The 25,903-nt window shown below is 47.5% G+C and overlaps 2 protein-coding genes across 3 annotated transcripts in view; one reads left to right on the forward strand and one right to left on the reverse strand.

The window, feature by feature from the left end:
- The window catches only part of LOC119374428 (glyoxylate reductase/hydroxypyruvate reductase), a 38,105-nt gene extending 18,573 nt beyond the window's left edge, over window positions 1–19,532 (forward strand). The window contains exons 5-8 of the mRNA XM_037644517.1: window positions 383–555; window positions 3,144–3,303; window positions 17,403–17,533; window positions 19,104–19,532. Coding sequence (XP_037500445.1) covers window positions 383–555; window positions 3,144–3,303; window positions 17,403–17,533; window positions 19,104–19,234 — 595 coding nt within the window. The 3' untranslated portion in view covers window positions 19,235–19,532. The remainder of the gene's footprint in view (window positions 1–382; window positions 556–3,143; window positions 3,304–17,402; window positions 17,534–19,103) is intronic.
- Window positions 11,213–25,903, reverse strand: part of LOC119375485 (transmembrane protein 135) — a 72,287-nt gene continuing 57,596 nt past the window's right edge. Inside the window, exons 11-13 of one of the 2 annotated variants that reach the window (XM_049410917.1) lie at window positions 25,297–25,398; window positions 24,309–24,376; window positions 11,213–11,384 (exon numbers count right to left, since the gene is read on the reverse strand). In XM_049410917.1, the coding sequence (XP_049266874.1) occupies window positions 11,237–11,384; window positions 24,309–24,376; window positions 25,297–25,398 (318 nt within the window). In that variant the 3' untranslated portion in view covers window positions 11,213–11,236. Of the gene's footprint in view, window positions 11,385–22,586; window positions 22,759–24,308; window positions 24,377–25,296; window positions 25,399–25,903 lie in introns of those variants that run through there. The other variant, XM_037645666.2, reaches the window with a different exon arrangement.

Consider the following 25,903-nt stretch of genomic DNA (forward strand, 5'->3'; position numbering starts at 1 on the left):
AATGTTTGGATCATACTAAAACTATACTATACAAGGCTATGCCATGCGCGCTGTTTCTTGGGCGAGTTCGAAATTCATTCTGAAAAGAATAGCGCTTGTTGAATAACGAACTAAAGGAAGGCACACGGACACACAGATGGAAGCGTTTCTTTTTCTTTTTTTTTTTTTCGTGCTTCCGTCTGTGTCCGTGTTCACAAGCGCTACCCATTTCACTATGCCATGCTTTACCCGCTACCCTCCTCCTTTCCTTCCTGCCCACCCTCACTGCCCTTTCCCACCACATTGCTATGCTATACTAAACACGGCTATGCTGTGCTAGGAGCTATGAGCTTAATACTTCGCCTCCTCATATGTGTGTACCGTTCACTCTCAATGTGCGCAGAGGCGAATGGATTTACTCGTGGGGTCCCATGTGGATGGTCGGCCAGGGTCTTAACGGCGCGACCGTGGGCTTCGTCGGCATGGGCCACATCGCACAGTGTGTGCTTAAGGGCATGATAGGACTGAACATCGGCAAGGCCATCTACTACGACAAGTTTCACCCCATCAAGCCAGGTATGTGCGTATTCCTTTCGCAGGGTGTTGCGAAAGAGTGGTATACACCCTTCAAGGGGAGCACATGCAGATACACTCTAAGAAAAAATAGAGTATTTGGGGAGTATTTCTGCCACACAACAATAATCGTCATCCACCGCGCGTACTTTCCTCGCGTTATCACCGCGGTCCCGGCACTTGCCGGTCACGAACGGCGCGCGCGTTATCAGCTTGGTTTTCAAGAAAGGAAACGCGAGAAGAAAAGAAAGGCGACAATCGCAGAAGTATCGCCTTCGGTGCGCGCTCATAGGCTATTGAGAAAAACCGGAGATGTGAGGGCGCCATCTACTATTTCCGTCGACGTGATGGTGCTTTACGGCGCTACTGACATGCCTGGAATAAACGAACACACCTTATCATCGTCGGTTGGTGGTGAAGTCATAGCATTTTAGTGACATAGACGGTAGCTTCTATAGTATTCAGTCCTCGGTGGATGCGCGCAGCATTTTTTTACGTTGAAGCTTTCAGCGAGCATTACCTTGGGGTGTTTTCAGTACTCGTTCTTCGCCAGCGCGTTTTTTCGCGGTTTGAACGTTCCAGGAATATGAACCGTGCGTTGCTGGCATGGTTTATCGTGCGCCGGCAACATGTTGAGATGTTAAATGATGTCGCTGCGGTGGCACACTACAGCTGAACCTTTGAGTACGCCGCGTTACTCTCAACGAGAATACATTTCACACAGATATATTCTTTAAATATTATAATTGCATTAAATAACTGCACAAAAAAAGAACGTTCAAAGCGCTTTCAACACGTCCTATATTTCAAGTAGCCGCAGCCAAGCCTGGCCACTGCGTAGAAGCCAGCATACCCTCGAAAACGCCGGACTCCGGTCGCTCTGCGCGCGTACGGTACGCTACTCCTGTATTGCGGGACATTCCTAACACCAACGGGCAGTGCAACAATGACGTCACAGGCAAGTGTTTCTTCAGTTATTGAACGCACCAAATCCCACATCACCAAACGCGATACTATCGCCTTTCGCGATCGTTTGAGAATACTGGGCCCAAATGACGATTATTGTTGTGTGGCAGAAATACTCCCCAAATACTCGATCTTTTTCTTAGAGTATGTGTGTACTCCTTCGGCAGCGTGTTGCGGGATAGTATAGTATAAACCCTTCAAAGGGAGCACAATCAGATGTATGTACTCCTTCGGTAGAGCGTTGCGAGGGCGTGGTCTACACCCTTCAAGGGGAGTACCGTACCTTGAAGCTTGCGCCACGCACTTAGAAAGGTACTGATGTAGGGAGGAATGTCAATATGCCGCAGTGGGACGCTACCGGAGTTGAGAAAGAGCCGAGCGCGAGCTGTGTTTCTCTTGTCTGTTTCGCCGTCCGCCTTCAGCGTCCATATAAACCTCATAAGGTGCTACCTGTCAATAAATCCCGTTCCACTGCCTAATTTTCGAAGTTGTGTTTATTCTGCCATACAAAGCTTCTGTATACATATGGCTCTGAGCGAGTATGAAGCTCAGGAAATACCGATAACTTTATTTTGACATTAAAGTTGATTTTGGCGTGGCGCAACTACCGACATCGACACTAGCGTGACGTCAGGCTACACGCACCAGTATGGCTAATTGTGATGACGTCGGGGATCTAAACATACAATATGGCCTCATGTGCGTCACCAACGTAGCTACGGAGTGGCGCGACCGTGGAAACGTCACGATATCTTGCGCGAGCACGGGACGAGCTCATACCGTGTCGTGGCGTTAAAGTACGGTAGGAACTGGAACTAGCTTTTAAAAGCATAATGCAATAAATTTTTCAAGGCGCTATCACGCTGACCCGTACCTTTTCTAGGCTATTGAGGGCTGGGCATTTCTTTTGACGCAAAGAAACAATTCAGAATTTTCGTGTCAGTACAGCATTAAGGTTCAGTGGTTTACAGTACCACCCTCTTTCAGGAGTATAAGTGAGAAGTCTAGGGAACTTGTCTCTTAGTCAAGGAAGCTGGTAAGGTATTGACCTTGCGCTTGTCGATGCTTTTTCTCTGAACTTTTGGTCTTGATTGGACGACAATGTATAGATAGAAGGAAATATTGAGGGCTCGTTTCTTTGTTTGGTACAAACTAATTCTTCCAAGGAAGGTGTAGGAGACGTTTTAAGTACCGTTTTAAGTGTACTTTAGTAATTAAAATGTAGACGTTAAAAGAGTAAAGTGGACGAAAAGGCATCTTGCCGCCAACAGGGACCGAACCTGCAACCTCCTAATAGCGCGCCCGATTCTCTACCATTTGAGCTATAGCTATGGTGGCGGTCGTCCTCTCGTCCGCTTTATCGGGTATTTATAAATACCCGTGTCGGTTGAGCATCGGTTGAGCATTATCTGTTGGTTTTCATTAAGAATGTAGAGAGAGATGATTTAGTGATTTGGGGGTTAGGAAATACGCTCGTTCTGCAACACAGAAGGGTTTGTTTGTTAGATGATGCCGTACCGTGCAGATCCCGCAGCTTTCAACGCTACTCTCTCTATACCCTGATCGTTTCACTGGACGTGTGCGTGTGTGAATTAACGAGCCGTGCTCGCTTGTGCTTTTAACAGCGGAGGAGCTGGGCGCCACGTACTGCTCCATCGACGAAGTGGCCAAGCAGGCTGACTTCCTCATCACCCTGACCAACTTGACTGACGAGACCAGGGGCATGTACAATAAGAGCTTCTTCTCCAAGATGAAGAAAACTGCCGTCTTCATCAACACCAGCAGGTCTGTTTTAAACTCGCAACTCCTTAGCAGCAAATGTGAGGCCGGAATTTGCCCATACTTTACCTTAAAGGGGCCCTGCAACACCTCTTGAGCATCGTCAGAAAGCACTGCCGATCGGTAGTCGGGGCTCCTAAGTAGCACTGACAATTGGGCGAGTTGGTACAGATGCATGGCTTCAGAACGGCGCAACAAGGAAGACGAAAAGACGACGCGCGCTGGTGTTCGTGTGATCTTTCGTATTTTCGTCTTCCTTGTTGTGCCGTTCTGGGGCTTCTAAGAACACGTGAGCCAAACATAAAGCGCAGCACGCCGCCGGGAATTTACAGTTAAATTTCAAAGTCAGCTAGAAATCGCTCGCTTTTCTCTCGACAAATAACGCCATAAACCCGAAGTCCACGGCCATTGGCTTATTTGAGCATCGTGAGCTGCATAGTTACAGCAACCGCCGCGGGACGCCGCCACGTGCCCGCGCTCGCGATCACACTGAAAGTAAGCCGCGCGTTCCAAGAAAAATCACATCATATCCACGGAGTGAATGATGATGAGTGGGCGAAGCTGCGGACGTTCATCGGTAAACCGTGAATCTTCCGTGAATTCTGCCCAGTACATCACCGACGTGAGATCGGGTGCGTTTATACTAAAGGTTCGATGAGAGTTATGACGACTTGCAGCTCACTTTAATTTTACATGTACGCTGTGAATTTTCAAAACCATTGCTTTAGAAAACATCTGGCGTCTTTCGTTAAGCAGCTGGCGTCTTTTCGTTTTGCTTTAGAAACATCTGGCGTCTTTCGTTGGTTACGTTGGTCCTAATGCAAAGCCCTGATATGGAGGTGCGGGTTTCGAATCTCAGCCACGAAGATAGCATTTCGATAGGGGTCAAATGGAAGAGACCCGTGTATACTTCACGTGGTATGCCGTGGCCTAGTGGATTGGGCGTCCGCTCCGGGTTAGGGTGGTTCGAAACTCGTCGCCGGCACCCGCCGGTTTAAGAATTATGGGTGCAGCTAGGTGTCCTACCTAATGGCCCGGTGTCACAGGGGCGGTAATGCCTGGGAGTGTTGCGTAAAGTCCCATCTCTCCTTGTACGGCATTGTCTCGAACTTGACAAAGTGGTCCCGGATTATGAGTGTTCGTGGTTGTCATAATCGTAGCGCTGTTTTGACAGAGCATCGGACGCGTCGGTTCCTGCTGGTGGTAAGTTATCTTTTCGTCCACTTTACTTTCTTCACATGGTATTACTACACTCTAAAAAAAAATGTCTCAGTTCACGGCAGAAGCTGCTGGTAAATCGGTGCCAGAGGCATTCTGTTAATAAGGAACAGCAGGCTCCGTATCACAGAGACTCCGTTATTTATTTTTCTGTATCCGCGTTCACAGCATCCTTCTGTTATTACGTGCACGTCATATCTCTGTCATCTCAAACACTGCAGATCTGTCATCTCAAACACAGCAAATCTGTCATCCCAAACACAGCAAATCTGTCATCCCAAACACGGCAAATCTGTCATCCCAAACACACCATGAACCTGTAACTAGGAATACAGCAAATCTGTTACTTCAAACACACCATGACCCTGTTACTAGGAATACAGTATTTGCGGTATCCATAAAAGAGAAAAACGAAGGTTGCCGTATAACGGTCTGCCAGTGAATTATTCTGTGATTGTGAACGAAAACTGAAGCTCTCGTAAAACGGTTGGTTCACTTTAATGGCTTTTCTGTGCTTAAGGTTTTGTGTCCTGAAGGATTAAGTTTTAGCTTGAAGGAAAGAGTTGTTTCACTGAGCATTAAGTAAACTTAGGTTCGGTAGTAACTTAGTTTGTGAAAAATTAACACAAGCCCTTGTTGAATTGTGGAGAGGTGTGAAACGTCAGTACACTGTAGAAAAGCCGACGTTTCATAGGAATGTTTATGGAGCTGCTTAAATTCTCACAGTAGGGTGTTTTATCATATTCAATTACACATCACTATTTCTACACCACATGCGTGTACATTTGACAGCACTATTTTAACCTACACTAGTGCTGTCTTCATGTACTGTGCATGCGTGCACCACCTCTGCTGCAGCATGCCATATGAATAATAATGCACCTTTAACAAAACATGGATGAATTTATTTACACAAAATTTATTTACAAGTGTCACAAACCAGCTAGTGACATTTCCACAGACTGCCACTTCAGCACGTTGTTTATGTCTGAAAGGAATGTTAAAAACAAGTGATCAAAACACATCCGAGAAGCAACAACGTACACTCTTTATAATGCCTTCTCTGCACGTGTATATGGCCTTTGATGCGCATATCCAAAAAGTAGGGGCAGTTCACTTAAGACATTTCCCAACTGGCTCTGATCACGCTCAGAGTGAGCAGCAAGATTTTCAGAAATACTATATATACTGATCTCCAACTGTACGTTCTGCTGTTAAGCTCCATGTGCCACACACAGCTACAAAATATGGCTGAGCTTTGCTTAGCAGTGTTCATTGATCATAGAATGTGTTTTTCTTTATGCCGGAGGGGTGTTTGAGGAACCCTTTAAAAACTGAAAAAGTTTGAAAAAGCAACTAAGAAACATATGTGAATATAGACTACACTTAGTGGTTTAGATCAGTAGCGAAGCTAAGGGGTGGCACACCGGGCCCGTCGAAATTTTTTTTTCTACATGACATGCATACATAGCGCAAAATGACCATTTGCTTGCCCGGACCCACCTTCAGCTCAAGGAGGTGCCCCCCCCCCCCCCCAAACATTTCTGCCTACGCCCCTGATTAGGTGGATGAATTTCCCAACCACATGTAACATAAGCATCAGTGAGATTGATTACTAGGAGAAAATTAAGGTCGAACTTTCAATCTTTCTCTTTTCACTTCATGCTATATCCTTCGCGCAATACACAGTATCTCGATTGAGAGTAGAACAAAAACTTCGCCTTCATGTGTCGACTCTTGTGAAATAATAGGAGTATGTTTTGACAACAACCAGAAATATACTTAATAGTCCTGATCATGCATGAACAAAGCCACGTGACAGTTGCTGCTCCTGCGGTCTCCTTCACCTTATTTTGTAGTACAGTACGTACGACTTGCAAGCTATGCAAGCATGGAAAGTACTGTCTGCCCTCGATAAGACAACAAAGACACGTACACGCTTGGTGCATGTGACTTGCGGTTCAGGCTTGCGAGTGCACCTTATCAGGGGCGTAGCCAGAAATTTTTTTCGGGGGGGGGGGGGGGGGTTCAACCATACCTTATGTATGTTCGTGCGTGCATTGTATGTTCTGCCGCTTGGCTTTCGCGCGTTGCACTTCGGCCGATTTAGAGCGATTTAAGCGACAGCGGTGCAGTCAAGTGAACTTTCGTTCCTGGTTTCCGGTTTTCAAATCTCGCATCGAATGCTGTGGAAAACATTTTTCTGAGTAGAATCCCACTTGGCCGAGAACGTGTCACCTGTCGTTAAAAAATGTACTGGCATGTCTGAGCTCGATGCTTTAACAGTCATGCATAGTGACTTACGCTGGGTTCGTGATGAGAGCGCGAAATGGCACTGCACATCAAAGAGAAGTATAAAAGGCTTTGTCATGGTTGTAAAGATTTTGATCGATAATTATCAGTAACATAAATGACGTGAGCATGAAACATGAAAAAAATTTCAATGCGTTTATTGAAACTGGAAAAAACGTCGTCTTGCTTTTGACGTCAACATTAAAAGTAAAAACAGATTATGAGAATTGTTAGTACCTGGTGGCGTCACCGTTTGCGGCCCTGACAGCTGCCATTCTAGCTGGTAGCGTGTATATATACGCAAGCAAAACTGAAAAATTTCGGGGGGGTTTGAACCCCCCCAACCCCCCTTGGCTACGCCCCTGCACCTTATAACAGCCATATGTTTGGGTATTGGTGAAATTACTAATGACTGCGTGCCAAAACTGAGCTGTGACATTCTCAAACTACAGAGATGCAGCCCAGCATCAGGCTTCACCGCAATACGTTTGTGTAAAACGGTTACGTGACGTGTGAAATCACGTTATTGCTGAGCGCAAGCAACGCGTCATTGAATTCAGAAAAATTCAACTGCTCGCTACACTCCTTCCTGAATGTGCAGCTCAATAAAGAAGACGCAACACAGCGTGCGAGCACAATGGTCGTGCCTCAAGGCAGCCACTCCGAATCAACAGAATGCATTGAAATACGCCTACGCACAGTAAAATTACAGCTACTGCCTCTACCGTTTCCTGCACCTAATTTAGTAATAAGATATGTATGAGCAATGCATGCATGGCGAACACGTGTTTAATCTTATCCCTAATGCAAGCATGGCAAACACGTGTTTAATCTTTATGACCTGCGGCATGCGAGTGCGCCTTATAACTAGCTGCTTATGAGACTATTGGTGAGATAGGTAATGATCGAAACAGTGAAGTATTGCTTACCTGATTGTGATGTGTGCGAGGTGACAGACTTGGCAGGCAGTTGCGAGAGCGCTGACCAAAACCACGTACGGTGCCGGAGAACACGAACAACAATGTGAACACGGTGAACAGCGCGCCAACAACCTTTGCGCAGTGCGCGCCCCTGTGGTGGTATGCGAAGCACGTACTAAACCGATGGATGGACGAAAAGTTCATGTAAGCAAAGTAACCAGCGTCCCCTCAGACGCACACGTTTTCTATGGCGATTTTGAAAGTTGCGACCGAGCTCGAGCCATAACCGAGCTACCATCACTACCATTGCGGTGGCGAAAGTAGCGGCGGCGCTGTGATCGGCGGCGATGGGAAGCGCGCAGGGAAGGCGGCACCGGCGGTCTGTACCGGCGGCGCGGCTTTTAATCGCGCTCGCGACGCACTACGTAAGTCAAACCAACTTCTTTAGCGCCTGCCTTTCACTCTTTCTGTATTCTAGCCTATACTGCGATGCACCAATTCTATGGGGCGGTGACGGCCGTACACACCACAGCAGTCGTATTAATTGATATGTCGTTACAAATCTGCACAATGGACAGGTAAGAATAAAACAACCATTATAACAGAAACACGCATCTTACCGTTTATTACGCATTTCTAGGATACGATGATGAATTTTTCAAGCGTATTATGTGTGGCCATCTGCGCGCTTTTTTCTTTTTGCCTGTTGCGAAGAGTTATGGTGGTGGAAAAACTTTATTGGTTATTCAGGGGAAGCGGTAGAATGGTAAATAGTTCTCAAGAATGGATGTTCTTGTCGCAGGTAGTGAGAACATTTTAACAACCAACGAATTCTTCGGTGAAGAAGTGTATTCCTCGTGGATGTTCACCGAGCAGACTGATTAATACATAAAAGAACAAACATTTGCACGAGCCTTCAGAAGAATATTGTTCTCGCCTTATAGTTCAGAGTATTTCATTATTGCACTAAGTTACGTAAGTTAATCGCGCGTGCCTTCGTTACTGTGTTTCATTGATGGCGTGTTGATTAGTGTGCTAAATACGCAACGCACCTGCGATGCTAAGAACGTTCTCACAAAAGAAGTAAAGGCGTGCAAGCACGGATAAAAGGGATGAAAACAGGAGAACGCGTACACTGTCTGTTCTCCTGTGGGTCGTGCATTCTCACGATGTGATGAAGAAAAAAAAAACGTAAACTATTATACGCACAATCGAGATTCACATATGCGGGGATCCTCGCACGGGTATGTTTTTTTTTGTTTTTTTTTTGTCAGTAAGGGCTCGTAGACGCAGTACAAGTACCTGTTCGTTTTCAATCTTGCAGGTGTCTGCGAAATGCAGCCCTTCGACGAAGACCATAGATCTAGATGTAGTGCGGGTTCTACCTCTTCTGAACGACGTATCCGCTGCTATTTAGAGGCTAAAATTACGTGTACCATCTTTCCCGAGTGGCATGTTTGGAACTATCCCTTTCTATAATTCTCTCGTGTAAGTATGCTAGTTGCATTTCCATGCAAAATACCTAATCACTGAAACATATTGCTCACACCAAATCTCTTGCGCTAAAATTGTCAAGGGGTGCATGGTGTTGGATGGAATTCGGGATGCATGTATGGATGGATATTATAAGCGTCCCCTTTGTAACAGACACGCTGACCTGTTAGCCATAAATCTTTTTTTTTTTAATTCTGTCTAATTATTTTTGTATACCTAAGCAAAAATTTTCTTTCTGTGGAAAAAAAAAAGGCGTTTCACGGTACAGCTCCTTGGTTTTCATGCCATTTAATTGTCCTTTTTCCCCACTTTTCCGCCTTAGAGTTTCCTAAGGCGGAACCCTAACCCTATGCGGGACACCTCAGCGTAGTCGGCGACTACAGTGCTGCCACTATACGTTTGTCACCCGCCGCGACAGCTCTCTCAAGGCGCTGCACACGGCTGTTGCTTAACTGTTCTAGCTCAATGTATCATTGTCGAACGGAGTCGATGGTCCAAGTTCAGACAGTGTGTCCGCCATGCACACAAATTACGGAAGCACACTACATGCGTGTTCTTGAATTACAGAAGACATACGTTTTTCTGATGTTTTACGGAAAGAGCGACGGAACGGAAACGTCGACTACTCCTTTACGTCCAGTCCCGCTGTTTCGTAAAAGACGCAGCACAGTTTGTGCTCTAAACGTCCACTTCCGCCATTTTTCAGGAAACAAATCATACTCTGTGTTTCTTACGGTCTGCTCCGACGTTGAAATACGATATATTTTTTTCAGTGTACAAATAACAGCCCCTATACTTTCCTTGGCTCTCTTGTCTGTTAGTCCTAAGAATTTTTATTTGTCATTAAATTTTGGCAATCGCTGTTCACTAGGCAAAGGTCATCCTCAGGTGCTCCGGTGATAGAGAACAAATGTTATGCACTTCTCCTCGGCACAGAAGTGTCCAGTTAAAGAGTCCACCAAGTGGACTGCTTACTTCAGTATGACCTGTCTATACATTGAAAACAAGTCGACCGGCTTCAACAGTGACCGTCGGTTCCAACCTCTATCTAATCGGGGCACACTGAAACGGAAGCTTACTTTCTGGGCTCTTGAAGAACATTCTCGTAGAGTCCAGTGGTCCTTCTAGCTCGAGTGACAGGACAGACCTGATCGATGCTTTGTACCTGGTGTTTCCAAACGTTCATCAAAAATCCACGATCCTTCTTGGTCATGCACAGCACTCGCGGATTTAAAGGCGAAGTGAAAACTTTTATTGACTATAGGGTTTCTGTACGTAGTTTCGTTTCCAGCATCTACGTGCAGTTTGTGTCAAATCAGGGTAATTTTGACTCGAACACTTACACCCCCTTTAGCGAACTAGGGTGCCTCGATGCCAGCGCCGTATCCCGTTTACCGCGCCGCCGCCATATTGTGTCAGACTGGTGGACGTGGACGCACGTGCGCGCGTTGTGCTGTCACGTTGTGCGGTGTCACTTGACACGGTTATCACGAGCAATTATAGCATTCGCTATACTAAAGAAAAGAGTGATGTGTTTCAATTCGTGAGCACTGTATTGCTACAAGTCTGCTACGAGAGCTTAACGTATTTTAATGTGTGACTAAGCTTTAGCCACATACACAAAAAAAGAAAATTGTGAGCACCGCTCAGTGCAGGCCGCGCAGCAATGTTTGAAAATCTTCGCGATTGTTTCAGATTGTTCTGTTAAGATGACGCGCTGGACGCGAGTAGTTCAGTTTATTCGGGACCTAACGCAAGCACCAGCGATAACGCTGGAAGGTTCGATCACTGATGTATAAAAGACGACGCGTTGCACGGATGATCAGATTATTCGACGACCGACGACTGTGTGCGCCGATATCGTTGCAGTTTGATTGTCATTCTTTTTCTTGGTACGAGTTCGCCCAAGAGTTTCATCTTCACCGGCTTAAGTATTTGCATTCTTCACTGTCACGACCATGTGACAAGCCATACAGGAAATGAAGGCAGTGTTCTTTTGCCTCGCGAGTATTTCTTTATTGAGCCCAGACCCAGAGCGTCTCCTTGTATCTCCTGCTGACGAACCTCGGATCCAGCTCGGGCATCGTGACCGGCACGTCGGGCACAATGTTTGTGGTTCCGTAGCCCAGCGTCGCGATGGCTGGAACGTTGATGTAGCGCATCCTGAAGAGAGGGAGAAAGAGAGAGTGATGGAAAAGAAGACATGTAGCACATCGAAGTCTTCTTGGGGATTGATATACACCCACTTTCTGTAACGGGATACGATGATGAAGCAACGCGCCGAGCAACGGCGTGTCGCCGGAGTCAATTTAGAAGGCCACGATGAAGACCATAGAATTTCCCTACAATATTTGCTCGAGGGAACTCTGGTGCTGCGATCGTGCAGCCACCATGGGAGTTCGGTCCCTGCCGGCGGCAAGTTATCTTTTCTTCCACTTTACTTTCTTCACATTATATCCTAATTACTACAAGTAACACCCCCTATACTTTCCTTGGCATTATTGTCTGTTAGTTCTCATTAATAATGGGAATGGTGAGTAGCACATGGATTTGCCTATTTCTTGCGGCTTCGAACGCACTTGTCGAATGATTTATTGTTGTGTTTTGGCTTTTGTTTCAGATAAAGAGTGGTTCGTTGTGAACCTCGTGAGCCGATTTGAATTGGTCAGTCTAAAAGGGTCAGTGTGGTGAAGTGGGAGTACTGCTGACCTTTTGCTGAACTTCGTTTTGCGACAAAGCGGCTACAGGCCACACGAAGCCGCATCGAGCCGAAAGAACGAAGCTTAAGGCAAACCCATGTACTACCCATCATTCCCATTCTGGCTGAAGCGCCATGCGTTGCAGCTTCCATAGACACTATAGCGCCAGATTTCTCTCTAGTGTCCTATGAAACTCTATGATGAAGACCATGATTTCTGACTGAATTAGACAGTAGGCTATTGCTGGCCCTGTCTTCTAGCGTTTGCTACCTGATGTCACGTGACAACGAGCTGATGATGTGCAAATAGACACTCCGTCCCTTAGCTTGGCTCCAACCGGAACGGGCGTAGATCGGAGCTCAATAAGCTATACAGCCGGAAGCACAGCTGTCATCTCATGCCGACTATATATCTGCTGGTTGGCCTATGTATGCGCTTGCGTGTGCATATCGTATGCATACAAGCTGTAATAGGTTCCCAGTGGGGGGGGGGGGGGATTTTGCCGACTCCCCCCCCCTCCCTATCACTACGCCTACGATGCGTATGTTCGTGTGTTTGTACGGGCGCGTGTATAGATATTTTCACAGGAGAGGAGAAACTTCGCCATGCTGGGCTGTGGCACGGGAGTACAAAGGCTGACGTCACAGCCTCGGGAGTGCATTGGTGGGAAGTCACGCCTATTTAGCACAGCCCATAGAGGATTATGGCGGCGCCCAGGGAGCCGTCGGTGAAAAGGTCTATAGACACGCATATTGTGCTTCGCCCCTAAAAAACGTGCTCAAGATCACGACGCGCGCTGACGAACGGACGTAGCCTCTTGCCCCCCCCCCCCCCTTGTCATCCCCGCTGCGTAGCTTTCAGCGCACTCGGTGGTACGAAAGGAGAGAGAAATCGCTTGACGCGTGCGACAAATTTGTGTAACTCCGCTCGTACCTGACGAATTCTAAAAATTTTTGCGGCAGTCGATTCCTGAGGCAATAAACTCCCTTAATGAAGTCATTAGAAGATTACTTAGAGAAGGATTGCAGGGACTTTTTTTTTAAGACCTTTTTCCTGTGATGCCCGATTAGAGATTAAGTGGTTTTGTCCTGCCAACGTAGGAGCTTGGTTAATTATAAAAGATCGCTGTTCCCGACGAAAGTAACGTCCCAGTCCGCCGCGGGTGTATAGTGGTTACGGTGCTCGACTACTGACCCGAATGTCGCGGGTTCGATCCCGGCCACGGCGGTAGCATTTTGAAGGCGATATGCTAGAGGCCCGTCTACTGTGCATATGTTAGTGCGCTTTAAAGAACGCCAGATGGTCAGTTTCCGGAGCCCTTCACTACGGCGTACCTCATAATCGTGTCCTGGTTTTGGCACGTAAAACCGCACAAATTAATGTCAAAGAGCTCGTTTCGCAGCGTTACGAGGTGGATCGGCGTGTTTTTGTAAGCGTCGTAGTTGCGTGCACATCGTGACCTTACCAGGCACCTCGACTACACTGGCGTTTAAAAGATAACTTATGGTCTTACGCAACGTCAGCAATCGCTTTCGAGCACATACGTATTATCAAAACGAAGTGCACCTTACAGTGCGATGATGTGAATATCATGCGTAACTTTCGTTAGCATTTTCCTCCGGGGTCGAGCAACGCTTGAATGTAGCTTGCTGAATCATAGGAATACAAATGTAATGTTTATCAGACTTCTATGAAAGCGGAACCAACACTGGAATTTCTGCGAAACGTTAACCCGGCAGGACTCCTGTGTCATACGAGTACATATGTTTATTGATTTGCTCTAAAATGAGATAGCCAGCGAGGTAACCACGACTGACGCTGCACCGACGTTACATCTGCACAGGGTCTTTTTTTCAAAGCAGTTCACAGACGTGGCGTAACTCTGTGGTAGAATGCCTGACTGCCACGCAGAATGCTTCGGTTCGATTCCTGCTGGGATCCTGATTTTTATTCTTTGCATTCGTCGGGTCGACGCTGCCGATGTCGGTTTTTCTTTACGCTCTCACATTTAAGTTACCGATGTATGTTCTCGCCGTTCCTGGGAAGATATAAACTGTCAATCACCTGTGGCGCATACCCGCTTACCGAGGCCTGTGGTATACGGGTATTTGCCACACGTTTCTGGAGGGAAGTGTTTGACGACGTACGCGACATGATTTTCACGTTATTCAGGTCCTGACCAGGCAGTCATAATTCGTTAACCCTCTTACCCTCCTAGGCCAATTATGGTCTTCACCAAGCTAAGGAGGCTGTCACGAGAGCACCCAGACGTATGTGGCTAGATAGATAGATAGATAGATAGATAGATAGATAGATAGATAGATAGATAGATAGATAGATAGATAGATAGATAGATAGATAGATAGATAGATAAAGAGCCTTAGGTTCGCTAAGAAATGTTTCGCATTTCAAGTCCTCTACGACTGTAACGTAATGCAAGGGGTCTCTTAATGCTCGTAATATTGCTTGGCAGAAGCGTAGAATTAATTGCACCAGCATTTAAAACATGTGAATTGCACAACGGGTGGGTGGTTAAAGGGCCCACCTAAAGTCCCTAGATTTTTCCCTGTTCTTTCTTAAGTACCGACAACCATTGAAGCGCCGGCGACGAATCTCATTGGCTAAAGCGGGGGACAGACGGTCCGATTTTCCATGCGATCCGACGGCCGACGCGCCGGTGGGGGAGAGGGAATGGTGGCTGTACGATGCTATGAAAGGTCACCATTTCGGTTTCCCCTGCGCCGTGTCGGACGTCGAATCGCATGAAAAATCGTACCGTTCTTCCTAACTCTTTTCCAGCACCTGGTGAAACGCGTCCCCCATTCACTAATGACAGGGGGTTGACGGGAGGAGAAAGGCGCGTCGCGGTAGCATATTTTCCGCTGAAAGGTGCGTGGCTAATGTACTTAGACGCACATGGCTTTGTAAATCTTCCAAGTTAGGAAGAAAATGGCGTCGGACGCCAGCTGCGCGTGAGAGAGGGCCGTGAAAGGAGGCAGTTGTCGGTACTTAAATAAAAGCGAAAAATCTATGGACTTTAGGCCCACCCATTGCAAAGCGTGTAGGCATAATTAATCATCATTACCAGCAGCAGCAGCAGCGTCAACAAAGTGTGCAGCTGCGCGTGCTGCCTTGCGGACGCATAGTGGATACTTCGCCATTCGCAAAAGGAAGAATTATAAGTAGGCACTTCGCGGCTGTACTTGGCAACTGCCAATGTGATGCACACGGACGGTCCTTTTCTTCGGGCACGGTTGAGAATTCCACCGAGTAGCGAAGCCGCGGGCTAGCGATTGAGAAGGCGATGCGAACGCGCTTCGCTTACGTTATCGCGTTCCATTCTTCCCGTCCTCGAAGTTTTTTAAATGCGAAGCACATCTAGCCGCCTACGTCTGGGCCACGGTCTGGGCGCTCTTGTGGTCGTATACCTAATTTTGTATGTACCGAAATTGGCATACGAGGACACGAGTGTATGACGAACGCGATTCACAGGTCATGGCATGAATGCGTAACTGCTGAAAAAGGTTTCACGACGTTCGCAGCAGGCAACTAGTGCTGCCGCGTACATCGTGAAACCTTTTTTCAGCAGTCACGCGCGGCCACATGCCCGCGTAACACGGCATACGTGCATGCGCCAAAGCTGATTCATGGTATACGTCGGGGGTCTCAAACACGTGGCTCGCACGTGACTGTTTTCGTCCATATATACTTTTTTTTTCATTTTCTTAATAAGCATATCTATGAGCTACGTCACAGGCGTAACTGGTCTCAGACATCTTCACGAGATCGCCATTCTTTAAAATAAAATTGTGGAACAAAAACTATATTTCAGAATTAGCGTCCAGATTTCAGTCGTTCTGGAGATCGCTATCGAAATGTTTTACGCATCCAGACATCAAATATCCTTACGAAATGAAGTATACATGAGATATCGAAAAGGCCTCCTTTCAAGTGACGAGCTAACATTTTGTTCAAACACCCCCCCCACCCCTCCCCTCCTTCTTGCGACAATATTCAATCCTGGCCCATGCGGGCCTAAGTTTTCGTGACTGCGGCTCGCTAGGTGAAGTGAAATTAAGACCCATGGTATATATCAACCAAGGACAAGTGAGAATAGACGCTGGAAATGTTAACTCAAAAGCGTTAAGGAGCTCGTGTAGTAGCAAAAGAACGCTGTGCCAGCGTTGACGCGTTGTCGATGGGCTAAAAATTGCAATAGAAGCAACGAATAAAAATCGCAGCTCGTGCCGGAATGGAACCCATGCATTCTGCATGACACTCAAATACTCTATCACTAGTGCCACGCGAGGGCTTCAAACTATTTAGGAAAGAGATCCCACACAAACAAGCCTGATGTCGGGGCAGCGTCAAAAATTTGTTGCAAAGTGGGCTATCTGCTTTTAGGACAATTGTGGGAATCGAGCGCGCCCACCCCTTTGGCGCCTCGTTCCCCAGCTAGCGCGTGTGTTGGGCTCGCGCGGCTCGAGCGCCAGAGACCGCCGTTAATCGGCGGTATGGCGACCGCGGCGGCAGCGCCAGCCATGCGTCGCTTCCCGGCGCGCGGGCACGCGTCCGGGCATGCCTCGACATGCTCACATGCTCACGGCTAGCTTACGTCACTGCGCAACGCCGTTCCTCATTGGCCGCCAGTGACAACCCCCCTTTCCCCCTTGAGCTCGCTTCTGTCTGGCGCGGGCTTGCCCGCGTGAGAGATGCTCTCAGGCCTTGACGAGGGGTTGACGCGCTGCTGAGCAGGCGGCTTCTCGTTCGTGTGCTCGACGGCTGCCTTTGTGTGAGAGTCGTAGCTCGTAGCGCCGCAGGCAAGCGTACTTGCTCGGTCTTGCGGAGTTCCCTACACGGCCTGCAAGCCCGTGAGTGTAGTACTGTGCTGCATCTTGGGTTAATAAACCCGTTGTTGCTGTTACCCTGCCTCGTGCGTGGTTTCTGCGCCATGTCGGAGAAAACGACGAACCCGGCCGCAGCGTCGTAGCACGCAGCGGCAGTGGAGAACGTCGCGCCCCTACACGGTCGCGCTCGTAGGTAAGCCTAGTGCAAACCTATCTCCACACAATGTAACGAACATTTACAACGTAGCATGTCAAGCGTTGCTCGAACCGCAGCGTGCACTTGGTTGCGATGAAACTTACTTCGGACCATGAGTTACTGTACACTGTACACGCAAGTGTAGTCGACGTCCCACGATTTGCGCACAACTACTACATTTACACAAATCCAGGGGATCCAGAGATCCAGGGGAGGCTGCTACTGGCCGAGTGCTTCGCATGAAATCGATGCCCACGACGCGTGGAATCTGCCAGAATTTGTTGTTTAATTATTTTTATTCGCGGAGCCAATGGGTGGTCGCGCTGCACTCATCTGGGTGGAGCATTTCCTGCCTTCTTAATTTGTATCCGACTACAGCTTGTTCCAAAAAACAAAAAAATTGGCGCAACACCGATACTACCATACTTTGGGCCTGCAGGGGTGGTGTCGTCAACCAGGATGACCTGTACGACGCCCTGAAGAACAAAGTTATCAGGGCTGCCGCCATCGACGTCGCGATGCCCGAGCCGCTGCCCAAGGACGACAAGCTGCTCACCCTGAGAAACCTGAGTGAGTACCACGTGCATGCGGGAACAGCACCTGCTAGCCTTGCCGCACTCCTTAAGCGGGATACTGACCTTTAAGGGGGACACTGATTCTTCTTTAGCGCAAACCTCGTAGACAAGGGACGAAAAGATTGCGACACACGCCAGCGCTAACTTCCAGATAAATATTTGTTGTTCGGACGCATATTTATAGCAGTAATCGCGCGCCTGCGCCGCGAAGTTTCCACAAATAGCGACACCCTAAAGTGACAAGATTACAAGATAAAAATCAGTTGAATTATGTAATTCATCTGTCGTTATCACATGCTTCACCTAGAAAGCACAAGTCAGAGCAATAGAGGGCACACTGATACACTGGTCATAAGCCTTGGCCCTTTCGCTTTATAATAAATATTTTTAATCGATTTTGATAACTTGCTGAGTTTGTGTATATTTGTGTGCTGATTATTAATGAAACCAGTTAGGCAAAGGAAAGCATAGGGGATATTTGTTGTTTCTTTAACTGTAGTGTGATGATTTTATACCTAAATTGAAAAGAAGTGGACGAAAAATCGCCCTTTCCGTCGGTGGGACCTGAACTCACAATCATCGAATTACGCGTAATTCGAAGGTTGTGGGTTCAAATCATTACAATACAGTTAAAGAATTCGCAAATATCTCTTACGCTTTCCTCGGCCTGTTGGTTTCATTAGTAGTTTCTGGCAAAGAAAGGAGCCCTTCGAACAATTCCCATTCTCAAGTACATTATGTAGTTTTTAGAATATCAAACATTTTGGGAGCAAGATTTTCTCCTGAACTGAGAAATTTGCATAGTAAATTAGAATATCGGAATCTGGAATGGTAGCTGTGTGCAATGGAAGAAAAATTGATGTAAGCACATTTGAACAAAGGTTATTACTTATACATTAACGAGATGTTAAAGCTGGAATTTCAATAATGAATTTTCAACATACAACTTTTGTTCCAATATGGGGGCTTAGGACGCCCATTCTTTTTTTTTTCTTTTCTTGCACACAGTTTCCAATCCAGATTCCAGAAAATGCTCCCCAAAAAACGCATGAAATGTTGTATATTTTAAAAACTACAGATTGCGCTAGAAAATGATGGCATATTTCAAATAAGTAGATTTCTGGTTTTTAAAAGTATTCAGCCCAAGATACGCCCTAGAAGTAGACGCCTGTCAACCGCCGCTGACCGCCATTTTGCCATGGCGTGTGTGACGTCATGTGCTGCATGGATCGGAGCCGTCGTCTGCTACCAGATCAGCCACCTTTTCCACATGCGGTCGCTGTGTTGCTCTGTGTCTAGTGTCATTGTTTCAGCGTCTGCAAATCATTATGTAATTCCAGTAGCGAGCTGAACAAATTTGAAATAGCTTGATTGCGCGCGCTGCTGAGCACGAACGTTTGCAGGAATGCAGATGCTCACACATCAAGCAGCTTCTTACGTCACGGCTTGCGAGCGCGCCAGTGTTGCCCGACTCAAGGGCCGCTCGCGTGTATTACAAAAAATATTCAATTATAAATCAAGTGCACGACCACATGCACCAAAATTTGTCTGTTGATTTCTTTCAGTTGTGACTCCTCACATCGGCAGCGCTGAGCTCAGCGTTCGAATCAAGATGGGTTTCCTCGCTGTGGACAACGTCATCAACGTTCTCAACGGTCAGGCAACTGTCACCAAACCGGTCGTCCCGCATCAATAACCGGTCTCTCCAAAGGGACGGAGTGGTGGAGGCAACCGGACAATCAACTACCTCGACACTGGTAGCCGCTCCTCCGCCCTTCGCATTGTATTTTTTTTTAACTTAAGAAAAAAAAATTGACTCATTGGTATGCACCGGCTTGCGGAGTGCCACAGTAAAACCACGACGTGTCGTCTCGTTCGACCCTTGGCGAAAAAATGGCGTCATTCTTCTTCGCGCCATCCTCATCTTCCTCCCATTCCCTCTCCCGGCCCTTCGTAGGGTTTAATAAAATTGTGCCAACTTGTGGTTGTTGAAACGCCGCGCCCACCTTCTGGTTCCTTCTCCTCCTAGGTGGGGTGGGGGCAAGTCTGCCCCCATACCTTGTACTCGAAGTGTGTTCTAATACCCGCCGTAGACGGTTCGACAGCTAATTGGACAGCCGCCATCTTAAGTCCCATTCCAGTCAAATAACTTCGAGATGACTGCATCGGAGGCAAAAACGATGAAGGCTACTTCATGCTGTCGAAACAAGATGGCGGCTTAGCGAAATGCTCGTATCTCGCCGGTCTGGTCGTCTGCACACCAGCAAACACTTTCACGCGCTCAGGGTAAGCTACGTTCAATTTTTTCGTTTAACGCGAAAGAAGTCTGACATAACACTTGTTCGTTTTTCTTTACTTTCTGACGCGATGTGGCGTCATGACGCGCAGACGTCATCCAGACTCTCTCCATTTATCGGAGTACTGTGGCTCGAAACTGTCTTCTAAGCTGTCGACACAGACCGTCTACAATGCACACAGCCTCAGTCTGACCTGTCCCGTCAATTCAGGGTTATGGCCATGCAGGTTTCTGACGCTAATGACAGCCGAGGACTCCGTCGGTGATGTTGCGTCACGAGAACTACTGACGTGCTTCTCGCAACGGCCTGCCTTTGGCCCCCGGCTTTATGGGGGTTGAAGTGGGCAAAACAGTTGTATGCAACATCAGAGGTGATCGGCTGCTATTAGCGTCGGAAACCTGCATGGCTATAACACTGCACAATGAACATGAAGCGACGGGGTGCTTTTCACATTTTTGCATACATGGCAAAACTTTTCTTTTGTCAGCTGGGGTCCGAGGGGGTGCGGGGGGAGACACTGCGATGAAACTTCCTAATGCAAAGCCCTGATATGGAGGTGCGGGTTTCGAATCTCGGCCACGAAGATAGCATTTCGATAGGGGTCAAATGGAAGAGACCCGTGTATACTTCACGTGGTATGCCGTGGCCTAGTGGATTGGGCGTCCGCTCCGGGTTAGGGTGGTTCGAAACTCGTCGCCGGCACCCGCCGGTTTAAGAATTATGGGTGCAGCTAGGTGTCCTACCTAATGACCCGGTGTCACAGGGGCGGTAATGCCTGGGAGTGTTGCGTAAAGTCCCATCTCTCCTTGTACGGCATTGTCTCGAACTTGACAAAGTGGTCCCGGATTATGAGTGTTCGTGGTTGTCATAATCGTAGCGCTGTTTTGACAGAGCATCGGACGCGTCGGTTCCTGCTGGTGGTAAGTTATCTTTTCGTCCACTTTACTTTCTTCACATGGTATTACTACATTTTTTTTTATTTGCGACATAGACTTGCCCTTAAGGCATAATATTTGTTTTGTATATTTGTGTTAAATGTGCGCCGTTAGGCCGGTGTTGTGCATGAAGTGAAGAAGTGTCTTGTGGAATGTGTTGTCACGTATCCATCGGTCATAACTGCTTGTGTCACTGTAGCGAAGACCAGCTTGCAGGAGATGACGGTAGCGTTCCGACTGTAATCCTTGGCATGTCCATATAAGGTGGTATGCATCTGCTTGTATCACCGGAACAGAACAGTACGGGCATGTAGAACCAACTGGTAAATGCGACCAGTTCCATGTTGAAATACCAGCCGGTGTAAGGGCCACCCCTGCCCGAAGCCTCCTTTGCACAACTTCCTCCGCCCTAGTAAGGTGAAGGGGGAGAGAGCAGACACACGGTGGGATAAGAGCGCGTGTATCCTGCCGGAGAACATTTTTACGGGCACGGAGTGTATTTAGGGGTTGAGGTGGAAGGGGAATAGATGGGAGGTCTGTATTGGGAGGGCAGTGTGCCTGTTGGTCAGCAGCAATATTGTGAGGGTTCGCAGCATGGCCTTGAATCCAGTGTACCCTGATGCAAGTGGCTGTATTGCGGTTCATCTTATGTATCGCCTCGCAGCCCCTATACTTTCCTTGGCTCTCTTGTCTGTTAGTCCTAAGAATTTTTATTTGTCATTAAATTTTGGCAAGCGCTGTTCACTAGGCAAAGGTCATCCTCAGGTGCTCCGGTGATAGTCCATCGAGTGGACTGCTTACTTCAGTATGACCTGTCTATACATTGAAAACAAGTCGACCGGCTTCAACAGTGACCGTCGGTTCCAACCTCTATCTAATCGGGGCACACTGAAACGGAAGCTTACTTTCTGGGCTCTTGAAGAACATTCTCGTAGAGTCCAGTGGTCCTTCTAGCTCGAGTGACAGGACAGACCTGATCGATGCTTTGTACCTGGTGTTTCCAAACGTTCATCAAAAATCCACGATCCTTCTTGGTCATGCACAGCACTCACGGATTTAAACGCGAAGTGAAAACTTTTATTGACTATAGGGTTTCTGTACGTAGTTTCGTTTCCAGCATCTACGTGCAGTTTGTGTCAAATCGGGGTAATTTTGACTCGAACACTTACACCCCCTTTAGCGAACTAGGGTGCCTCGATGCCAGCGCCGTATCCCGTTTACCGCGCCGCCGCCATATTGTGTCAGACTGGGGGACGTGGACGCACGTGCGCGCGTTGTGCTGTCACGTTGTGCGGTGTCACTTGACACGGTTATCACGAGCAATTGCTCATAGCAGTCGCTATACTAAAGAAAAGAGTGATGTGTTTCAATTCGTGAGTGCTACAAGTCTGCTACGAGAGCTTAACGTATTTTAATGTGTGACTAAGCTTTAGCCACACACACAAAAAAAGAAAATTGTGAGCACCGCTCAGTGCAGGCCGCGCAGCAATGTTTGAAAATCTTCGCGATTGTTTCAGATTGTTCTGTTAAGATGACGCGCTGGACGCGAGTAGTTCAGTTTATTCGGGACCTAACGCAAGCACCAGCGATAACGCTGGAAGGTTCGATCACTGATGTATAAAAGACGACGCGTTGCACGGATGATCAGATTATTCGACGACCGACGACTTTGTGCGCCGATATCGTTGCAGTTTGATTGTCATTCTTTTTCTTGGTACGAGTTCGCCCAAGAGTTTCATCTTCACCGGCTTAAGTATTTGCATTCTTCACTGTCACGACCATGTGACAAGCCATACAGGAAATGAAGAAGGCAGTGTTCTTTTGCCTCGCGAGTATTTCTTTATTGAGCCCAGACCCAGAGCGTCTCCTTGTATCTCCTGCTGACGAACCTCGGATCCAGCTCGGGCATCGTGACCGGCACGTCGGGCACAATGTTTGTGGTTCCGTAGCCCAGCGTCGCGATGGCTGGAACGTTGATGTAGCGCATCCTGAAGAGAGGGAGAAAGAGAGAGAGATGGAAAAGAAGACATGTAGCACATCGAAGTCTTCTTGTCTTCTTGGGGATTGATATACACCCACTTTCTGTAACGGGATACGATGATGAAGACCGTGGCCTCCGCGATAAGCTCCGGCAACGCGCCGAGCAACGGCGCGTCGCCGGAGTCAATTTAGAAGGCCACGATGAAGACCATAGAATTTCCCTGCAATATTTGCTCGAGGGAACTCTGGTGCTGCGATCGTGCAGCCACCATGGGAGTTCGGTCCCTGCCGGCGGCAAGTTATCTTTTCTTCCACTTTACTTTCTTCACATTATATCCTAATTACTACAAGTAACACCCCCTATACTTTCCTTGGCATTATTGTCTGTTAGTTCTCATTAATAATGGGAATGGTGAGTAGCACATGGATTTGCCTATTTCTTGCGGCTTCGAACGCACTTGTCGAATGATTTATTGTTGTGTTTTGGCTTTTGTTTCAGATAAAGAGTGGTTCGTTGTGAACCTCGTGAGCCGATTTGAATTGGTCAGTCTAAAAGGGTCAGTGTGGTGAAGTGGGAGTACTGCTGACCTTTTGCTGAACTTCGTTTTGCGACAAAGCAGCTACAGGCCACACGAAGCCGCATCGAGCCGAAAGAACGAAGCTTAAGGCAAACCCATGTACTACCCATCATTCCCATTCTGGCTGAAGCGCCATGCGTTGCAGCTTCCATAGACACTATAGCGCCAGATTTCTCTCTAGTGTCCTATATGAAACTCTATGATGAAGACCATGATTTCTGACTGAATTAGACAGTAGGCTATTGCTGGCCCTGTCTTCTAGCGTTTGCTACCTGATGTCACGTGACACCAAGCTGATGATGTGCAAATAGACACTCCGTCCCTTAGCTTGGCTCCAACCGGAACGGGCGTAGATCGGAGCTCAATAAGCTATACAGCCGGAAGCACAGCTGTCATCTCATGCCGACTATATATCTGCTGGTTGGCCTATGTATGCGCTTGCGTGTGCATATCGTATGCATACAAGCTGTAATAGGTTTCCAGTGGGGGGGGATTTTGCCGACTCCCCCCCCCCCCTCCCTATCACTACGCCTACGATGCGTATGTCCGTGTGTTTGTACGGGCGCGTGTATAGATATCTTCACAGGAGAGGAGAAACTTCGCCATGCTGGGCTGTGGCACGGGAGTACAAAGGCTGACGTCACAGCCTCGGCAGTGCATTTTTGGGAAGTCACGCCTATTTAGCACAGCCCATAGAGGATTATGGCGGCGCCCAGGGAGCCGTCGGTGAAAAGGTCTATAGACACGCATATTGTGCACATCCCTCCTCACACCCCTGTTTCCGCCAAAGGCATATTACAGTGCCGCAAAGGAGAGGACAAAAAAAAATTGTAACGAAGGTGAAGAAACGGTAACATCAAGTAGACTTTCGGTGCATTGAAGCACGTATATTTCAGTGAGGCGGGTTTCTCATCTACTGTTCTACATTGGCCGGGACGTTGTACAAACCACTCGTTACTTGTCAGACGCGTTTTAATTACCTCTTTCCAATTACTCGATCGATGAACGCACGGTAAGATGGCCGCACAAGGTGGGGCTGGAGTACACCCTGGAATAGAATAGAAAAGAAAAAATAAAAGGGAAAGACAAAGAGACGTGTTATACTTAGTCCAGGAGCACCGCACACGGGAGCATGCCTATAGCAGCTCTCGCTTACCAAAATACGGCGAGATATTTTTATAGCAATACATTTCGTAAGCCCTCCTTTGTTTTTTGCCTTTAGCCATTGGATGAGACACCGCCGTTATTGCCCAATGGGCGCGCCAGATGACGAGAAAGGAATGAAAAAGGGAAATGGAAACAAGAAAGACGTGGCAAGATGGGGTCTTGAAGTGATAAAAAAATGAAACAGTGTTTCGACAAGATGACTCGCCTCCGTCAGGATTTCTGCCCTGACGAAGACAAGTCCACTTGTCGAAGCGTTGGCGCCAGCGACAAGGATTTCAAGGATTCTTCTCAAAGATTCAAGGTTCAAGGATTTCTCCTCAAGAACGAAATCGATAATTGCAACAAACACACGCTGTCTCAGGATGGAATGTGTGCGTGTGTGTGAGAGAGAGAGAGAGAGAGAGAAAGGTAAAGGAAAGACGGAGAGATTAGCCAGACGAAATTTCTGATTGACTATCCTGCTCTTGGGAAGGGGAAAGGGGCTGTGAAAGAATGAAAGAGGAGAATAGCATGTGACGACACTACATAATCATTACAATAGCACTGTCCAAGGACTACTCACCGAAATTCCATGGATGGAATGTGAAATGGAAGTGAAGTAGGCGTGTGTTACTGGCAGGCAAAATGAACTGAACAGACACGCGCAGTTAAACTTGCTGCGCATATCCGGCCTTCTAAACACACCAACGCACGTAACGAGCGTGCGTCGTCGTTACCAGGACAGCACGGCGATGGCACCATCGTATCTTCACGGCTATCGCAATATTATGCCAACCCTCCAGAACGTATGTGCACACGTACCACCGTTAGGAGAACACCGCAGCAAATGGCGAAGAGAGCGGAGTGGGTGCCTTCGGATCCGGACGGCAGGACGCCAGCTTCCTCGCCACGACTGTAGCATAGCTGCACGGAACAACAAGAAACGGGGCAACGTTTACTAATGGGCCCTCACCAGGCTACATTGCAATTTTGGTAACAAAATGTGATGATGATGATGATGATGATGATTATCTTTATTAGCACGTCCTTTGAAACGGGATGTCATAGTGTAACATCCATCCAGGCTATCTCTTTCTTTTTATCCCTTTATGGAAGCCTCTGTTTTTAGACTCTACTAGGGTAGTGTACTTTACATCTTCGCCTTTAAAGACTTCATTCTGAGGCGGTCACCTTTTATGACAGTGTTGCTTTGCGTAACGTAGAATCCCTAGTGTTCAATGACTGAAGCGACAACTCGACGGCCTTTTCTCGAACAGCCAATCGGCGTGCACTAAAAGCGACATTAATTATGGATATCTGTCCAGGAGTGATCGTCTCAGATTACGGCTCGAATGTTCTCTCTCATCCTTGCTTTCGTTGTTCACGAATATCCTAATGTCCCTCGCATATATGAACCGCTGTTAGTACA

The sequence above is a fragment of the Rhipicephalus sanguineus genome, chromosome 11 (genome assembly GCF_013339695.2).
Source record: "Rhipicephalus sanguineus isolate Rsan-2018 chromosome 11, BIME_Rsan_1.4, whole genome shotgun sequence".
Lineage (NCBI taxonomy): Eukaryota > Metazoa > Arthropoda > Arachnida > Ixodida > Ixodidae > Rhipicephalus > Rhipicephalus sanguineus.